The 18,860-nt window shown below is 33.5% G+C and overlaps 1 protein-coding gene across 2 annotated transcripts in view; it reads right to left on the bottom strand.

The window, feature by feature from the left end:
• Positions 1-18,860, bottom strand: part of ZNF385D (zinc finger protein 385D) — a 195,347-nt gene that overhangs the window by 103,065 nt on the left and 73,422 nt on the right. For both annotated transcript variants that reach the window (XM_081932221.1, XM_081932222.1), the window contains one exon: positions 7,715-7,825. In XM_081932221.1, the coding sequence (XP_081788347.1) occupies positions 7,715-7,825 (111 nt within the window). The remainder of the gene's footprint in view (positions 1-7,714; positions 7,826-18,860) is intronic.

The following is an 18,860-nucleotide window of genomic DNA, read 5'->3' as shown; positions in this document are numbered from 1 at the left end:
CATAAAGTTTTTTTTCTGTAATTACTTGCCTTTTTAACAATTAGGCAATATTTGAAGGTAGCCCCAGTATTTTATGATATTTTTAGGCCTCTGAAGGGCAATGAGGTATGCCTGATAACTTGGGAATTTTATCGAACAATAATAAGTCTTTTTTTTTTTTGTTCTTTCAGAACTTGGGATAGGCTAGGTACAGATAAAATCTTTTAAATTTTGCAGAAATTTTAATATACCTATTTTGAACTTTTGTATTATTTATTATTACTGAAATAAATTGGCAATTGTGCCACCAATTCCACTACCATGATATAAGGACTTTGGGAATTGAAAAATGATGAATAATTTTTATCTTACTCATGCACTTTAAAGTAAAATCTATGTACTCTGTCATTGTCTTTGCACTGTGCTTGCTTTACTTTAAGAAGCAATACCTGGTTTTAATTTAATCCAGTTTTTATATAAAACAATCTAACCAAATCTGAACATTCAGACAAAATGTATTATACCAGATGTTCTTTTCACTTCCAGTGAAAAGATGGCCAACTGACTACATGCCTAGGGAAGGATTCCTGAGGGCTTTTTCTCTGGAATGTAGCTTCTTCAGCTATCAACATAAGGAACCGGTGTTCCTTTAGTTTATGCGACTCTCCTAGGCTACAGAAAGTCCCAAAATTATGCCTCCAATATAGCAAAGTTCTGCTGATAGCTTCAGGAGTTGTGCTTCAAAGCAGCTTGTGTGCCAAAAGCTGGGGAGAGGAGCAGTTCAGTTCATGGTTGAAGAAGCAGCCATTTTGGGAATTTATTTTTTAAGTTATGTCTTTTATTTCTTAATCATTTTAAATCATTATTAAGATAAGAGAGGCTTTTTTAGCTGCAGTTTGTTGTTCCTTTTTGAAGATCTGCACCATTTTGTGGATTTCTTCTTGTTAAACAAGGAAGAAGGCTGTTAAGGCAAGCTAAAAAGAAATTATGGACTATCTTTAAAAAAATGATGGAGAAATATAAGGGCAGATAGTTGTGGTTCTAGTTTATTATTTTTAGTAACTTGTAGCTTGCTTTGCTTTGCTGTGGGTGGCTAAAATTAAAACTTTCTGATTTTTATGATTCCTGATTGGTCAGCAATTCTTAAGTGACTTACAAAAAAAATCTGCTTTTTGATGAAAGAGGAAGTTAAGAAGATGGAGGAGAAAATTATTAGAGAGATTTTATTACCTGAAGAGAAGCTGGAAGAAGTGACTTAAACATAATTGGTTAATTGGAATTAGTTTGGAAGTTTTATCCATTTGGTATCTGTAATTGAAAGAAAGTCTTAATCTAAAGTTTGAAAATGTATTTTCCCATTATATAATGCTTAGATAATTCCTAATGTTTGCAAAATACTATTGATGAAAGTGTATTTGAAAATATCTATGTTAAGAGAATATTATAAAAAAGATTTATTAGCTTAAAATCAAGAGCTTTAAACAAGATTTATACAAGAAGAAGAAAAATTCTGTGAGGGTAACTTGGAGGGAGGGATCTAAATTTAATGAGTTAATTGGAGTTATTTGGAATTTTATTGGTCTGAAAGTGAACTTTAAAATATGTATGCTAAGAGGAAGTTTAAGAAGATGTATTAGAATTTTTCAATTTTAGAAATGTTTTTAAAGAAAAGCTTAGTATTTTATAATAGGTGAAAAATATTTTCCCTTTAAGATTAAAGAATGTGAAATAATACAGTGAATTTTGTTAATATAAATGGTGATTGTTTATAAAGATTATTAAGTGCAAATAGAAATGCATATTATTTTCATAGCAAGGAAGATAAAACAGTAATGGTTAAATTGATTGTTTATTCAAAGAGGAGACTATATGGTTTTTTATTTGGACATCACTTCTGAATTTTGTGCTTGTGATGAAAAAAAATGAAACTTTGACTTTGGGTTTGCCGATTAGATAGATTTGTTGTTATAGAAATGGTTAGTTATATACTAATCTGTAAATGTAAAAAGTTGAGGTTGTAATGTTATCTTGTACTGTGCTAAAAGAATCAGAAGTCAACACATTTTTCTTTCTTCCCTGTACCTGATATTTTCTTTCCTCCTTTCTTTTTTTCTGCCCTTAATTTCCTATTTTTCTTTTTCTTTGTATTTTACACATTGATAAAAACAATAAATGTTACGTATAAAAAAGATGCTGTAAGATGGCATTTTGCAGGACTTTTCAATGTGCTACATCTCACTTTTTAAAAAAGCAAATCTACTTTGAAACAATGTTTTGCTGAAGTTGAACTAGCCTTTTCCATTAGAATTCAAGGATAATTAAGATGATACAGTTATAGATTAACATGCAAAGTTATCTACAAAGCAGAACTAAGAATCCAGCTTTCCTTATAAATTTAGGAATATAAATTAGTATGTGAATCTAAACAGTAGTGTCTTTTAGATATTTTCACAATGTAATGTTAAATTCATATTTACCGACAAAGAAATAAAGGGAGACTAGTATAGATCTATTTCAAGCTATTTATCTCTCATCAGCTAGCCGTACCCTTCAGGGATTCAAACCCAGGGTATATAGATATTAGGTAGATATATTAACCTCTAAACCATGAGATTAAGTGTTTTTTATCAGAGCAACCTGGTCTTCCCAAATATGGGACAGAGCATACTGCAATGTAATGTACTTTTTTTTAAAATTTCTTCTCTACCAGGCCCTGGCAATAGAGATTGCTAGATTGATTTTATTGTTTTTTAAATTCTCAATGAGATTATTACCTCCTTTATTTTGTGAAATAAACTCCTCTTTATAATAATTCCTTATTTATCTGTATTGTTTTAGGGAATTTCTCCCTAAAAATCTTTCCCATATAAAAGGCAAGTTGGTAATAAAACTAACTACAATTCTGTTTGTATGATAACACCAGCAGTATATGGTACAATGGGAGAATGTGTCTCTTGCTGGGCAAAAAATCTAAAGCATTCATGTCATTCTGACTTCCTAGAAGTTAGAGGGAAGCTAGAGGGAAGAGTTTGGAAGCAAAAAGAATGGAATACAATGTAGGGAGAACTGAGTATTTTCTTGGCAACAGTACAGAAATAATTGGTCACTGCTTTCTATTGAGTTGTTTCTTCAACTTCCAATCTTGCCCGCAGTTTTGATGTTTTTAGATGGACAGCCATTCAGCTATTAATCAGATCTTAACTCTCTGAGATCAACTTCTATTTGTTGCCATAAAGCTGGAGAGACATAGCAAACTTTGCAGTAATTCTTTTTCAGGATCCCTTAAAGGGATTCACCAGTTGAGGCAGGTATCCTGGTTTCCAAAAGGGAGGAAGGAAGGAATGGAGGGAGGGATTTTTCTGATTATATCTAATAGAAGAGAAAATTAACTAAAAAGATTAATATCATTAAAATAAATAGTCTTGTTTTGAAGCAAATATCAGAATCACATTTATTCAATTATATGTAATAGCCATCCTTTTATAACTTTTGTAAAAGCTGAAATTCTAATATTTATATTTGATAATAAAATTATAAGATGCTGACATTGCTTTAAATATTACCTGCAAAAATCCATATTGATTTTCTTACCTTTTGAAATGTGAAACATTAATGCAACATGTCACTGTAAATAACTAATTTTGTACGACTCACAGATCAACTAGGACACATCTGGAAATGTATTTATTTATTTATTTGCTGGGGTTTATATGCTACTCTAATCAGAAATAACTCTGACCATAGGCAATTTTCATTACGCCTACCTGAGAAATATTTTGAAAATTAGGTAGACACTGCATCAGTTAAACTTCAGACTAAATCTAGTTTATTAATTCTCATAACAGTCTCTATTACCTATCTCAACTTAGAGTATAAAATAGCTACTTGTTGGAGAATGAAACTCCTTGTTTCATTGTATTTGCAATTTTTATTTTTATCTTTTATTGGTTTTTATTATAATTCCTTTGATCGTTGTGAGCTACCCAGAATCATTGAAAGTTGGAACACATGCAAGTTTAATAAATTTATTATGGTTAGTTATATAGTCAGTTAGATGTTTATCCTGGATTTTTTTAATCCAGTCCTTCCTGAGAACTCGGGATAGGCAGAAATTATTATTTAATAATATCAGTGGTACTGTTGAAGGCTGTACCTGTAACCTGTTGCAGGTGAAGATATCTTTTGCACTTGACTGATGGTGATTTTGTCAATGCTAGTGGTGTTCAAGTGGTGCTCCAGATGTTTTGGAATTGTACCAAGGCACAAAAAAAGACAGAGAAAAAAAGGGTGGGACTTGGGAAACCCATATTTTAAATCAACAAAGACTCTCAGATGAATGGAGTATATTTATTTGTCTTACTTTTTTAATTAAAAAGATTTAGAAGAAAAATGTGGACAAGGAAAAAATGTAAAAAGAATAAAAGAGTAAAATGCAAGTAGTAGGAAACAAATAAATAAACAAGGGCTCTGAAATATAAGGGAAATCATAGTTTACTAATGTAATATTAATTATCTATAATTTATAATATGTATTTTGTTACTTTAAAATAATCCTAAGAATCATTATTAAGCTTTACTCAAGGGATACATATTAGAAACTAAGGATAACATAATATATATCGTCAATTCAAATCATAAGCTATAAATACGGTAAACTGAATAAATACCAGAAATCAAATTTTCCATGAAGCTGAAGTTAAGAAAAAAACCAAGTTTGGAGTATGTTATAAATAAAGTCCATTAAAAAAATTTCAAATTAGAATTGAATTCTACATTGAACTCGTTTTTAAGATACAAAGTTTTTCCCAACATCCACACACCATTCTTCCAAGAAAAGAACCAAACCTTCTCAATATAAAGCATTTAATATCCTGGCAGCATATAACATGTATAAAAACTAATACAGTACAGGTGGTCCTCGACTTACAATCACAATTGAGTCCAAAATATGTGTTGCTAAGTGAGACATTTGTTAGGTGAATTTTGTCCCATTTTATGACTTTTCTTGCTACAGTTGTTGAGTGAATCATTGCAGTTGTTAAGTTAGTGATACAATTGTTAAGTGAATCTGGCTTCCCCGTTGACTTTACTTTGAAAAAAGGTGATAGCATGACCCTGGGACACTGCAACAGTCAGAAATATGAGTCAGTTGCCAAAAGTGTTAATGTTGATCATGTGACCATGAGGATGCTGCAATGGTCGTAAGTGTGAAAATTGGTCATAAATTACTTTTTCAAGTGCCATTGTAACATTGAATAGTCCCTATATGAATTGTTGTAAGTTGAGGACTACGTGCATACTGTGAAAAAAATGTATAGTTTACTAAAACTTACTAAAAATATTCAAGTTAAAATGAGAATTTAACTTTCAAAAATTTGTTTCATTATAATATGATTTTTCAAAATTGCCCATTCTTACAACACTGCTGCCGTGAATACAATTTGATCTGCTCATTATCTTTCCAATTTTTTTTTAAAAAATGATCAGTAATACAGAGTAATTTAGAAAGAAAACATCCTATACAAATTTACTGTTAGTATGATATCTATAGCAAATATAATATTATTTTTCTATTGAAATTCCTAGTTTTGCACCTCTTACTGCATACCATCAATCTTTTTCAAAACTGCAACATGACATGTAATTTCAAATTATCAAAGGATTTTTCTGCATTAAGAAAAATAATTTCAAAACTTTTAAAAATTAATTTTAAAAATCTTTTATCTTGCTGAGAATATTGAAATGTGTCTAATTTATTTATCATGTATATCTTCAGGATGAATCCAGTTTGATCATTTCAGTCATAAATCCACTTATGTTTTTAATTAAGGATTGCCATGAACAGTTTTATTCGAAAATAGGTCTATGTGACTTAAGGGAGTTGCAAGTTTTTCTTTGTTTATAACTCAAACAAATTACCATATTTTTCAGAGTATAAGATGCACCAGAGTATAAAACGCATCAAGATTTTGAAAAGGCAAATTTTTAAAACAGGTTTTTGCACTCAGCAGACATCCCAAAAACACCCCGTTTTTCACAAAAATGGGCCAAGTTTTTTTTTCAAAAAAAGGGCATGAATAATCTTTAGGAGGCTTGTAGAATGTTCCGGGGGGGGGGCAAAAATGAGCAAAAATGGTTCATTCTTTGTGAAAATGGGCCTGTTATTTTGTTTTTTAAAAAGGCTATGCATAGCCCTTAGGAGGCTTATTGAGTGCTCCTGGGGGCTGCTGGGGTGGGTGGGTAATTGAGCAAAAAACACCCTGTTTTTTGCTCATTTTTACCCTCCCCAGCCTCCAGGAACACTCTGAAAGCCTCCTAAAGGCTATGCGTGGTCATTTTGGTGAAGGGGCGGGGTTTGGGAAGGCAAAAAATGCTGTATTCAGTGTATAAGATGCACCCAGATTTTCAGCCTCTTTTTTGAGGAAAAAAGGTGCGTTCTTATACTCTGAAAAATATGGTAAGACTTCCATGAAGAGAGAACTTCTTAACTATAATCCTAATCTTAATCTATGTTTTAATCTCAAATGAATGGAGCATATTATGGTAAGAATTTTGTGAGAATGTGTACTCCAAAGAATGGTGGAAATGAAGGAAAAATGAAAAGTAATAATAAGCAGGATTGTTTTGTGTGTCCCTCCTTTAATATTTGCTTTTCATATTGTCTATCCTTTTTTTAAAAAAAAAAAGAGCTTTGTGTGAATATTCCTTTTTCTTTAGTAGTGTATATCCTACTATTGACCAACATATTATAGATGTTGCTCAATATTTTGCTCAACCTATATGGAAATATATCCCAGTTTCAACAGAATATATCTGAAACCTTTTCATGTTGATAATATTTTACACAACTCTTTAAAATGTTTACAATGATTAAATAAAAATAATTTTATAAAAATGATAATAATGAACTGTAATATACAATAATGTTTATTTGGTCAATGACCAGCAACATTTAAACATAGAAAAGCAAATAAGTGAGTAAAGCAAATGAATGACTAATAACAATATGTTGAGTTATAGTCCTTATAATAAAAGTGTAACTTATGGTACTATAATAGCATGCTAATCAATTGTGTATTTATTATTTCCTTCAAAACTTGCATTGGAGATAAAGAGCACAAGAAGATTACATTTTCTGCTATCTATTTTAATACTTCTTTTCCCCCCAGCACAAATTTATATTCACTAAATCTGGAGAAAGATGGATGTGATATTAGGCTTTAAACCACAGGAGATAGGTGTGCCATGAATTTATTCACAAATAGAATGACATGTTTTAATATACAACAATCCACGAAGCGCTGTACTTTCTGCATTCCTGTCACTAAAACTGAGTTTAAAGAATGGATTTTGTTCATAAGGTAGTCAAATTCTATTATTGCTGAAATTTAAGCAGCTACAATAGAATACATGCAAAGCTAAGCATAAACAACCACAGGTATAGATCCCAAATCCCTAAAGAAGAATATCAAGTGTTAAGGAATGCAGTTGCAAAGAGGAGCAAATAGTCATCATTCCACTTGGAATGAGAAGGCAACAATATATATGCATAAAATAAAATAAAAACTTTCAATCTCAGAAACGTTATCCATGAATAAAAGCTGGGCCCATATTATATCAATAAATCACATACAATATATCTATTATTCTAATGGAACATGCTATCACACAACTTTCATTGGAAAAATACATCTATTTAATGCATGCATGTTAAAGATATAACTTATTTACTTACATCTGAATTAAATCTCAATTGGCATATGTTGCAAGATATGATTTGCTTTCTTCTGTGAGGAAGAGGAACCCCAAATGTATGATTTATTACAGCTTTTTGAATTGGATCCATCTGCAATAAGAAGGGGAAAAAGTTGTTTTCTAAACATTAAGCTATTGTGGTGAACAAGATTAAATTAAATTTGTGCACTTCCCAAATATGGGGCCTATACTTTTTGTATATGTTTATACAAAGATAGGTATGTCTATGTCTATGCATATGTGTTTATACCTGTGTTTGAATGTACTGATAAAGAGTGAAAAGGGAAGAATAAATGAAGAAAGAGTATATGAATCAAGAAGAAGAGAACAACTGAGACAATTGAAGTTAGATGGAATTGAGATCCTCACAGAACATTAAAGATTAAGAACAAAAGATGAGGGGAAAGATAATTTATAACTACAGAAAGGTACAAACTGGTATAGTAAGTGATCCTTAATGTGAATTGGTTCTAGATTTAGTTTGATTTCCTTATCTTGTCTTTAACTCCTTTCTTTTTTCAGTCCTTCATATAATTGCAGGTACATATGCTGTATCACATCAGATCCTATAGATACTGTGTATGTTGGGAAAACTATCTTAAATTTTACCTAAGAAATTAATGAATGAGAATCTATTCCTGGAAGAAAGCTCTAAGAAAAACAGTAACATTGTAATATAATTCCAACACTCTCACTTGTCTACCATGATTTCATTAAATGTTGCAATTAATGGAGTTATATTTGGGGGGGGGGAAATCTTTCTAAATCAAAGTGTATTCGTCAAAGTAGAAATGTCTACATCCAAATCCCCTTTTCCTGATCACTTTAGTTAACATGCAGATCTGTTTGCATTAAGACCCAAATACCAATCATGACAGTTATATGTAAAAGAAACAATTTATTATCCATGTTTAGAAATGATGGATTTTTTCTTCCATCATAATCATGTAAGTACAATACATCCATTTTTCCTAGAAAAATTAGGTGAATTCATTATTCTGATTACATAAAAATTGGTATCTGCTAGAAGATCTCACAATGCCTAGTATTAGGATGCCTCAGTTTTAGTTCCATAATAATTAATGACTACAATATGGTGTCTTATTTATAGTGAATGACTTCAAACTTCTTTCATCTTTCTCAATGTTTATTTTATAGAGTGGAAGCAGCCTAACTTTTGTCTTTCATATTGCTCTCATTTACAAACTATACTTGACAGTTGGCAGTCATTGGAACCATTGGCTATCTAAAAATATATATCCTAACTTTCATCTATTGAATAGATATCAGCTGCCAAACTAAACAACAACAATAGGAGAGGCAGGAAGAAAGCTTGAAATTAAATATCCAGGAAAACTAGAATATAAAAAGAAGACACGAGAAAATTTTGTCTCCAAAGAAAAAATCCTGCTCCGAAAAAAATGACATGAATAAGATATAGTCACACAAGCATACAGTTTCCTCAAGTCCTTTGGTTTCTGTTGATTTTGACTGGATCCCATAGCACTCCTAGCAGAAAAGGTCACAGAAGGACTTTAATTGCATTAAAAAAATATCTAAAGTATCAGAGAGCTTTTGGAATTTAGCATAGCAAAGCCTTATCAAGAAAAAAACAAAATAGAATAATCAAGACTCTTCACCTTCAGATTAGGATGAGCTTTAAAAAAAGTTATGAGATATTTTTCTCTCAGCTTTCCTGTAGTCAGATTGCTACAGACTAATTCGTTTAGATAGGAAGGAATATCTAATTTTTCCTCTTGACTTACTAGTGATGAAGATATGCTGTGAATGTTGATTTACAGTTAGGAATCACACTTAAGAAAAGAGAAAATTGGTTTTAGGAAATTAACTAAGTCCTGGATGAAAAAAAAGATGCTATCTGGTTGATTTCAAAGTAGAGGATGAACTTCTCTGATTTGCAGGTTGTCTTAATGCAACTAAGAATATAATAAGATAGGTTCAGTCAATCAGATTAGAGCTGGAAGGGACCTTATATGGCTTCTAGTCAAACATACAAACAAGAACAATAGTCCTAGTGATTCTACTTGTGGTGGAGCCAATGACTCCAATCTAATTAAGGCATATCCAGAAGCCCTTGGATGCCTTGCTTGTACCTACTAACAATCTTTCAATTCTTAAATCCACCCATCCAGCACTAAGCAGAGGTACAGGATTAAGATTCAACAATAGAGAGCATAATTCCATAGATTGGAGAGACAAATAAACAGTAAATGCTGAGGAGTAAGCTGCCAGCTCTTTTGTGTTTATCATATTGTGCTGTGTTTAGAATTCTGGATTATACCACAATTCCACTTCTGGGTTCTACCTCACCATTTCTTTTGTCCCATGCCTGGATTTATCACTTAAATGTTAATTGCATACCTAGACACACTCCAAGACTGTGTCTACATTAATAGCTGGTCTTTTAGGATAAGATTATTTTTCTTCTTCTAAATGTTCTGCCAGAGCTTGCATATCACCAGATTGTTGCAGGCATTCAGCTTACTATCTTATTTGTTGGTACAAAAAGTGCTGGTTAAAAAACAACAACCACCTTATTCCAAAAAGGGAGGGGAGGAAGGACTATATGAAAAAGTTAAAGGCATGAAAGGGTACATTTTCTGAATCCATTGAAATCTAGAAGTAGCCATTTTAAATGTTGTTTGAAAATCACTTTTCATACTAAACTATATGCCATACTATAGGGACATGGTGGTTCAGTGGCTAAGATGCTGAGCTTGTCAACAAGAAAGGTCAGCAGTTCAGTGGTATGAATCCTTAGCACCGCATAACGGAGTGAGCTTACGTTACTTGTTCCAGCTTCTGCCAACCTAGCAGTTTGAAAGCATGTAAAAATGCAAGTAGATAAATAGGAATCATCTTTGGTGGGAAGGTAACAACATTCTGTGCTCCTTTGGCATTTAGTCATGCTGGCCACAGAGATGTCTTCAGACAGTGCTGGCTCTTTGGCTTTGAAACAGAGATGAGCACTGCCCCCTAGAGTCAGGAATGACTAGCACATATGTGCGAGGAGGTGGTGAAATCAAATTTTCTTTTTGCCACCAGTTCTGCGGGCATGGCTTGTTGGGGGGAGGTCATGTGACTGGGTGGGTGTAGCTAACTTTTCTTTCATGTTTTAAAGCATTTTTTCTTGCTGGTTTGGGAGAATAGGCAAGAAAAAATGCTTTAAAAAGTGGGGGGTGGGAAAGATTCCAATGATTGTGCGGCTCACAGCTGATCCACGCGATTGTCGGAAGCTTTTTATAAAAAAAAAAATTTTCCTGCCTATTTACCCAAACTGGCAGGGAAAAAATGCTTTAAAAGGGGGGGAGGCTGAGCCACATGATCCTCAGAAGTTTTTTTTTTTTACTACCAGTACACAGAACCAATGACAATTGTCCCCACCGGTTGGGCCGAACTAAACTATATCCCAGCTATTGATACCCTGATAAAAGTAGGTGACTGTGATGTACCCAAAATACCTGTGGGTCAACAGTGACCTGAATAACTGAGAATCTCAATAGACATTTAGGTGACTGCAATGTAAGGAGACTGGATACTTGGCTCAGTTTGTGGGAAAAAAACTGTATAAATTCAGGGTTTGCTGGATGTATTTTTATTACTCACAATTCCAGCATATATAATGGATACAGAGTTCATAGATAGATGATCGATGAAATGATCCAAGTTAAACTGTTGACTTGCAGGAGTAAACTACTCATTTCTGAGGGCAGCAAAGGGTATATTTTCCCATTTCTACAGTATAACGATTGAACCCTGGACATCCCCTAATGACAGGTTTTATGATTTTGAAACTATGGTATCTGATGAGAGACAGGATTTTTCTGATGTATGCTGCTAAGGCAGGAATGGCATTTAAACTGAAATGGTCTTTAACTTACTACTGCAGACAAAATGTAGAGTTATTGGAGGAAGGGGTTATATTCATCATGAAGCAAATGGTGGAAATGATAGAGCAAGAGTTTCTCACAGGAATATAAGGAGACATTGCTGAAAAGACTGGGATTTTATGTACTGACTCTTTGCAATATGTTATATTTATATTTGTCTGCATGGCTTAGTAATATTTAACATATTTTAAGAATATTACAATTGCATAAGTGCCTTTACACAGCCACCAGCCATAGAAAAAGTATTCTATATAACAAACTGATGTCTATAATTTACATTGAATTATTCAGCATGCATGGGATGTGATAAGCATGTTGGTAATGGTTTTGGGTTGGCTCTTCTATAATCAACAGCACCCGAATGGCCTTTGGATTTAACAGGTGCTTTTCTTTATGACTGCCCCATCTTCAGTAAGTACACTTAGTGAATCCAAAATACTGCTGTTTGTCCTCAAATTATTTACATATGACAAAGGTGATACAGTTTCTTGTTCACCAATAGAAATCAGATGAAATCATAATTTTGTAGCAGAGACATGTAGCATTCATGTCTACTGTCAAAAAGAGAATCTACTGGGTTCAAAGAAATTGAGTGATTTTGATTACAACCTGCTTCAAGGACGTATGAGTTTCAGCATAACCTAGATTTTTGAGGTCCTATTATAATTCATATGCAGATGTCTGGAACTTCATATGTTGAATCAATATGAAGTATTTATTGTGGAACCTTTATTTCCCACTCTTACCAATACCCTACCAAATAAATGCATAGTAACATATTAATTGTCATTCATTTATTTTATTACAGCTTATGCAGAGTTGGAATTGTTACAAGCTCCTAGAGAGTTTATATAATTGTATGTAATTCATAACTTGAAAATTATTCCATTCCTGCATCCATTTTCATATATTGGAAGTAGGTCATTCAAGTTGAGAAAATAATTTTATCAAGGAAATCATGGTAAGGTAGAGATATTGTTTTCTATTACAGTGGTGTTATCATGGTAACACTCTGTCTAAAATGTTGTATCAGTATTTACAATTTTACAGTTTTCGGCTGTCTTTAGATAAAGAATGGGTTAATACATTTCCAGGTACTAGGTTTAAGGTAAGTCTTTCATCTTCTTTTGAAGATGATGGGTTGTTTCCACCAAATAAAGTTCATTTGGCAGATGGTAGATGAACTCCTGTTCTCAACTTTGACAATAATCAAATAGAAAATGCCTTTATACAGTATATCCATAAAAATGATTGAATGATTTAATGTGAATGATTACTCTGAATCCCAAATACTTGATTTTATTCTGCCCTCATGGCCAGATTCAAATTGTCACACTGTAATAGAAAACAATATCTGTACCTTAGTGTTGAATTGTGGAGTTGTTGGTGCTCTCTGAGTTCAGCTGTTTGTTTACAAATGTTTCATTACTCAGCCAAGTAACATTATCATGTTATGTTATGTAGCTGAAACATTTACAAACAAATAGGTAAGCTGAGAGAACACCAAAAACTTACCAGTGCACACTTGTGGATGTACACATTGCAGAAAATGTAAAGCAAGGCCTTGAAGGAGGTCAGTGAAGATCCATTGCCAAAGGAATAAACAGTAAACACACTTTAAGCCAGGGGTGAAATTCAGCAGGTTTTGGAGAACCAGTAGTGGAAATTTTGAGGCATTCAGAGAATACCACCTCTGATTAGCCCCAGAGTGGGGTGGGAATGGGGATTTTGCAGTATCCTTCCCTTGCCATGCCCACCAAGCCATGCCCACAGAACCGGTAGTTTAAAAAAAGTGAATTTCACCATTGGCCTAAACCCATATGAAGATATTTACAAAAAAAAAAAAAAACACCCCTATTCCAGCACCCCAAACTTTACACAAAATTAAAAGAAGGAGAAGGGGAAGCATGTTCAGATTTACAATATTCTGTTACTAAAGGCACTCTAATAAAGGTAGTTTTACGCCTAGGCAGGATCTGTTTCCTGATCTGGTTTACCTTGGAAGGCTGAAACCCAGTAATACCTGGCACTTCTTAAAATTTTCCAAAATGCCAACCACAATTCCTACTGTTATATTTCGATAGATTTGTACCAGAAGTCTATATATCAGAAATAGACCTTTTTCTTCCTGAAAAATGTGTTGTTTACACAACAGGGGGAAAAAGCACCCTAGTAGCTAATTAACTGCAGTTCTCCTGGGTTGTTACTATGAACGCGTGGAAATTGCAAAATGCTTGTGAAGGCTTGGCCACAATCGAGGAAAATTATGTTGTGCAATGCTAATGAACTGGTATAGGCAATATGAAAAATATTCCTAAACACATTAAAATAAAATATTTCTATCACCAGCTGAATATGAAATGTGTCATTTTTCGAAGAACAGATTAGTCAGAGGATGGTAAAATTAAATTCTAAATTTTGTACTGAAAAGGATCCTAAGAGTGACCTAACAAAATGAGCTTGAAAAGGATGAGCAGAATCTCATTTACCCCAAAGAAGAGACTCGATCATATTTGATATCTCTGACAAAAATGTTAATTGCACCATAAGACATAACAAAACAAGATATTCTAAGTAGTGAATAGCATGTTACAAGAAAAATGCTTAATTTTTAGTGGAAAAAAGAGATAGAAATGAAGCTATATCAAGATTTTTTAATGTGAGACAATAATGCAATCTTAAACAAAGTTTTCTCTAATCCCAGTATTAATATCCTAGAATTGGTGATAGAAGAAACCTAAATGCTAGGATAAATTTATAATGCTATAAGGCAGACACAAATATCCAAAATCTGTGATGTACTCTGCATCTATCCAAACTCAACAGGAAAAGTTTCTATGGTTCTTCAGTTCATAGAAGTTGCTACCTAGGGCCCACTTACAATCACCCATTTCAATTGAGCTGAAAATTCAAATTTGACTTTGGAGAACTTCAGAAGCATTTGTACACTGAAAAGCTAGATTCACAGAAAGTTGGCTGCCATAAGCAGAAAAAACAAACCCACTAAAGGTTTTTTTTTTTTTTAGGTTGCTTATTTCAGTTTACTGAAATAAATTGCAATGTATAGATTATAGAGCAAGCTATGGTTATACTGTTATCCCATGGTTAGGGTAAAATAATCCAATTAAGTGATCTGATAAATCACTTCTCTCAAGTATATGCACAGTCATGAATGCAGATACAGCCAGGAACAGCTACTAAAGCATCTGCATGATTCTTGCAAATAATATGCTTGGTTAATTATTTAAAGAAAGATGCTTTATTCACATTACTGTACATTGCAAAGCATCTCTTTCAAAATGCCTTTCAACAATCCTAACACTTTTACACACTTGCTCCCAAACAAAACAGATAATTCTTTCATAATTTATTGTATTTTTTTGCTGCTTACTTTAAGTAGTCATTTAGAAATGCTAATTACACTACATTACATATCATAGCTCTTTTGTCCAAAACATCAAAGTTTTAGTCATGGCTGTTACTGGGTTGCAATGAAAACATATCAATATTTCTTAAAACTGATTGCTAGCTAACAAACAAATGCCATACTTACATCAAGTGGCAAAAGCAATGATATGACATAAGCATTATACAATAATGCCTGGACAAATAGCCAAAACTACTTATTTTAATGACAAAACAGCTACAGCCAAATAATATCTTTTAAATGACAGGTTTGCTTTTAATCATTAATGGCAAGCTAATATAGTATCCTTGCATGAGCCAGAATATGGTTTATAGACCTCATGGCTTCGTCCTTGTGCAAGCAAAGTGTAATCGGAGCTGCTGTCTCTCTATAAATATTGGTGGGGGTGTGTGGAGTGCTGGCTTTGTTGCTGTAAGCGGGTTGGTTGGCTGTGTTGTTACATCTTGATTAGTTGATGGAGTTGATGTATGCAGATTAGTCGGCTGTTTCGTAACATCCTGTGTGGCTGAGATACTAGCTGTGTGCCCATCGGTCTTTTGTGTTGTAATGACCTGGGTAATGGGCTGTGTGATGACACCCTGAGCTCTAGTGTAATGATATCCTGAGCCCTGTGCTGCAACATCCTGGGAGGTTGGCTGCATTGTAACATCCTGAGCCTTTGCGTTGTAACCTCCTGAGTTCTGTGATGTAATGTCCTGAGCAGATGGCTGTGATGTAACATCCCGAGCTTTGGTTTGGCTTCGAGTTTGCGGTCTGGCCATGTGTTCATGGTGTGTGTCAATTTGCTTTGTGTGGGGATCAGAGGGGGGTGCAGCAGTTGGTGATGCCACCGTGTTTTGGCTTCTGGATGGTGGATGCATTTTGTCTATGGAATGGGTTTGGGTTTGAGTCTGGTTAGGGTAATTGGTGGTGGCATCCTGTGTTGTTCTGGGTCTGGTGTCGGTTTTCATGGCTGGGACTCATTTGTTGACTAGGGCTAATTTCCAGATGACTGGTAGGCGGGAGGTATTATCACTTTTAATCATGTTGTGGGGGTGTTTCTCTATTTCGATGGCTTCCATAATTATTCTCTTGTTGAAATATTCAGTTTTGGAGAATAATTTGGTTCCTTCAAAATCAATTTCATGTCCTGTTGCTAGCACGAAGCCGAAGGCACCAGCCTGAAGACGGCAAGTAGGACCTCTTCGAAACATCACCAAGATACTCTCAATCTTATGTGGGAAAAGACCTGAATATGCCAAGACCTGCATACCTGTACCCTTGAAAATCTACGAAAACAAATATATATATATATTTGTAACACAAATACATACCTATTTCCCTGGCTCAACTGATAAGGAGTCGAGCCTGTGGCTTAGTGGCTAAGACTTCTGCCTAAGATATAATACAGCCCAGGTTCGAATCCCAGTAGGGGTATGGCTAGCTGATGAGAGCTAATTAGCTCGAAATAGATCTATACTAGTCTCCCTTTATTTATTTATCAGTACAAATACAACACAAATATAAAAAGGCAACATTAAAAATAAAAATATGGTTTTCTTCCTGCATGGTCTTCTGTGATAAGCCGAAGGACAGAAATGAGGGAGTAGTGACCTTCCTCCCATATTTAGGCATACCAGGGGTTGTAACACAAATACATACCTATTTCCCTGGCTCAACTGATAAGGAGTCGAGCCTGTGGCTTAGTGGCTAAGACTTCTGCCTAAGATATAATACAGCCCAGGTTCGAATCCCAGTAGGGGTATGGCTAGCTGATGAGAGCTAATTAGCTCGAAATAGATCTATACTAGTCTCCCTTTATTTATTTATCAGTACAAATACAACATATATATATATATATATATATATATATATATATATATATATATATATATATATATATATATATATATATATATATATATATATATATATATGCTGGTTTTGTTGTATTCGGGTCTTTTCCCGTGTAAGGTTGAGATTGTCTTTGCATTTCGGCAGGATCACACCTGCCATCTTCAAGCTGTGGGCTTAAGCCCACAGCTTGAAGATGGCAGGTGTGATCCTGCCGAAACGTTGCAAAGACAATCTCAACCTTACACGGGAAAAGACCCGAATACAACAAAACCAGCATACCTACACCCGTGAAAATCTACGAAAACAAATATATACACACACATATAAACAAATATACACACACACATATATACATACACACACACACACACACATACACATACAAGATAGATAGATAGGTAGGTAGATAGATAGATAGATAGATAGATAGATAGATAGATAGATAGATAGATGATAGATAGATAGATAGATAGATAGATAGATAGATGATAGATAGATAGATAGATAGATAGATAGATAGATAGATAGATATAAACTTTAATTACTAATAACTGTAGTCTTAGCCTGCTAATCTAATGAAGGTGGTCAAAGATAGCAGCTCATCTTAATGTTATTTATTTCAAGTATGCTTCAATATTTTGCAAATTATTATTTCAAAATTGGTCAGTGATCACAATAAATGATGAACACCTGATTTGAAAATATTAAGACACCATCACATTCTATTGCATGCATGACCATGTGAAAATATTGTTGAAAATATTTAGAAGTAAAATAATTTGTATTCCAAATAAATGTTAAAACCAAGTTTGAGTAATGAAATGTCTGCAAGAAAAGAAACAAGCTCAGAGAGCACCAAAGAACCCTCACGTAAAACAACTAAATAGAGCAGATTTTCTGAACCTGTGTCTCTTTAATAGCCTAGTTTTCTAAGCGGTCAAGAGTGATCCAATATTCTATTCTTTGACTGAATGTACTTTATTTACTATTTATTATACTTTATTTCATGATTTTCCTCTTCAATAAAAAGCACGAAGATCATATATTACTCTTTTTTGTCACAGATATCATTTTAATACATTTGATAAATAGGTTCATTTACAGTTATCCGATGCATATTAATTTGAATCTTCTAATATATTTAATCTCAGAAATAAGAAAAGATTTTATGAATGCAGGCTCTAATCAACTCTTGCATCTTATAAAAACGGCCAAAGATATCCAGTGTGATACACAAGTTATGAAAAGCATACTACTCAGTGGTGGGTTACCCATTTTTTTACTACTGGTTCAGGTGCGCTCACGCTCATGCATGTACAGAGCCTCCTACCACTGATCCGGGCCAAACCGGGAGCAACCCACCTCTGATAACACTACATTTTATCACACAAAAATGAACATTGCTCAACCCTTCACAGAAATGTATCTGCCTGTATTCCATGTTTTATTTGCAGATACATAGACTATAAAAAACTTATACTTTGGAAGACCTAATAAAGAATGATTAACACATGAAATTTTTACATAGCAATCCCTGAAACTGTTTCTGAACATATTTCATAGATAATGTTCTTTAAAATTATAAAATATTTAGGTTTAGGATACCTCAGAAACCATATTCTCTCATATCAACTTGCCTATAAATATATATTGGGGAGGGGGAGATAGCCAGTTTCATTTAGCAAATGTTTATTTTCTTTTCCAATCAGTAAACATTGTAATATTAACTGCTGCCATGTAAATTGTAATGTTTACTTATTTATGTATTTAATTGATTTATATGGTTGTCATTTTGCATCTCTGGGCAGCTAACAACACGTTAAAAATAACACAATCCTTATGTCAATAAATAATAAAAAATATACAATGTCCAATAAGAACAAATCCAATATGCCAAAATAAATAAGATCTTATTTAATGAGCCAATGTTTTATGTCAGTTAATCTTGTTTT

The sequence above is a fragment of the Natrix helvetica genome (assembly GCF_964273705.1).
Source record: "Natrix helvetica genome assembly, chromosome: Z".
NCBI lineage: Eukaryota > Metazoa > Chordata > Lepidosauria > Squamata > Natricidae > Natrix > Natrix helvetica.
This window is presented reverse-complemented; position numbering and strand designations above follow the sequence as displayed.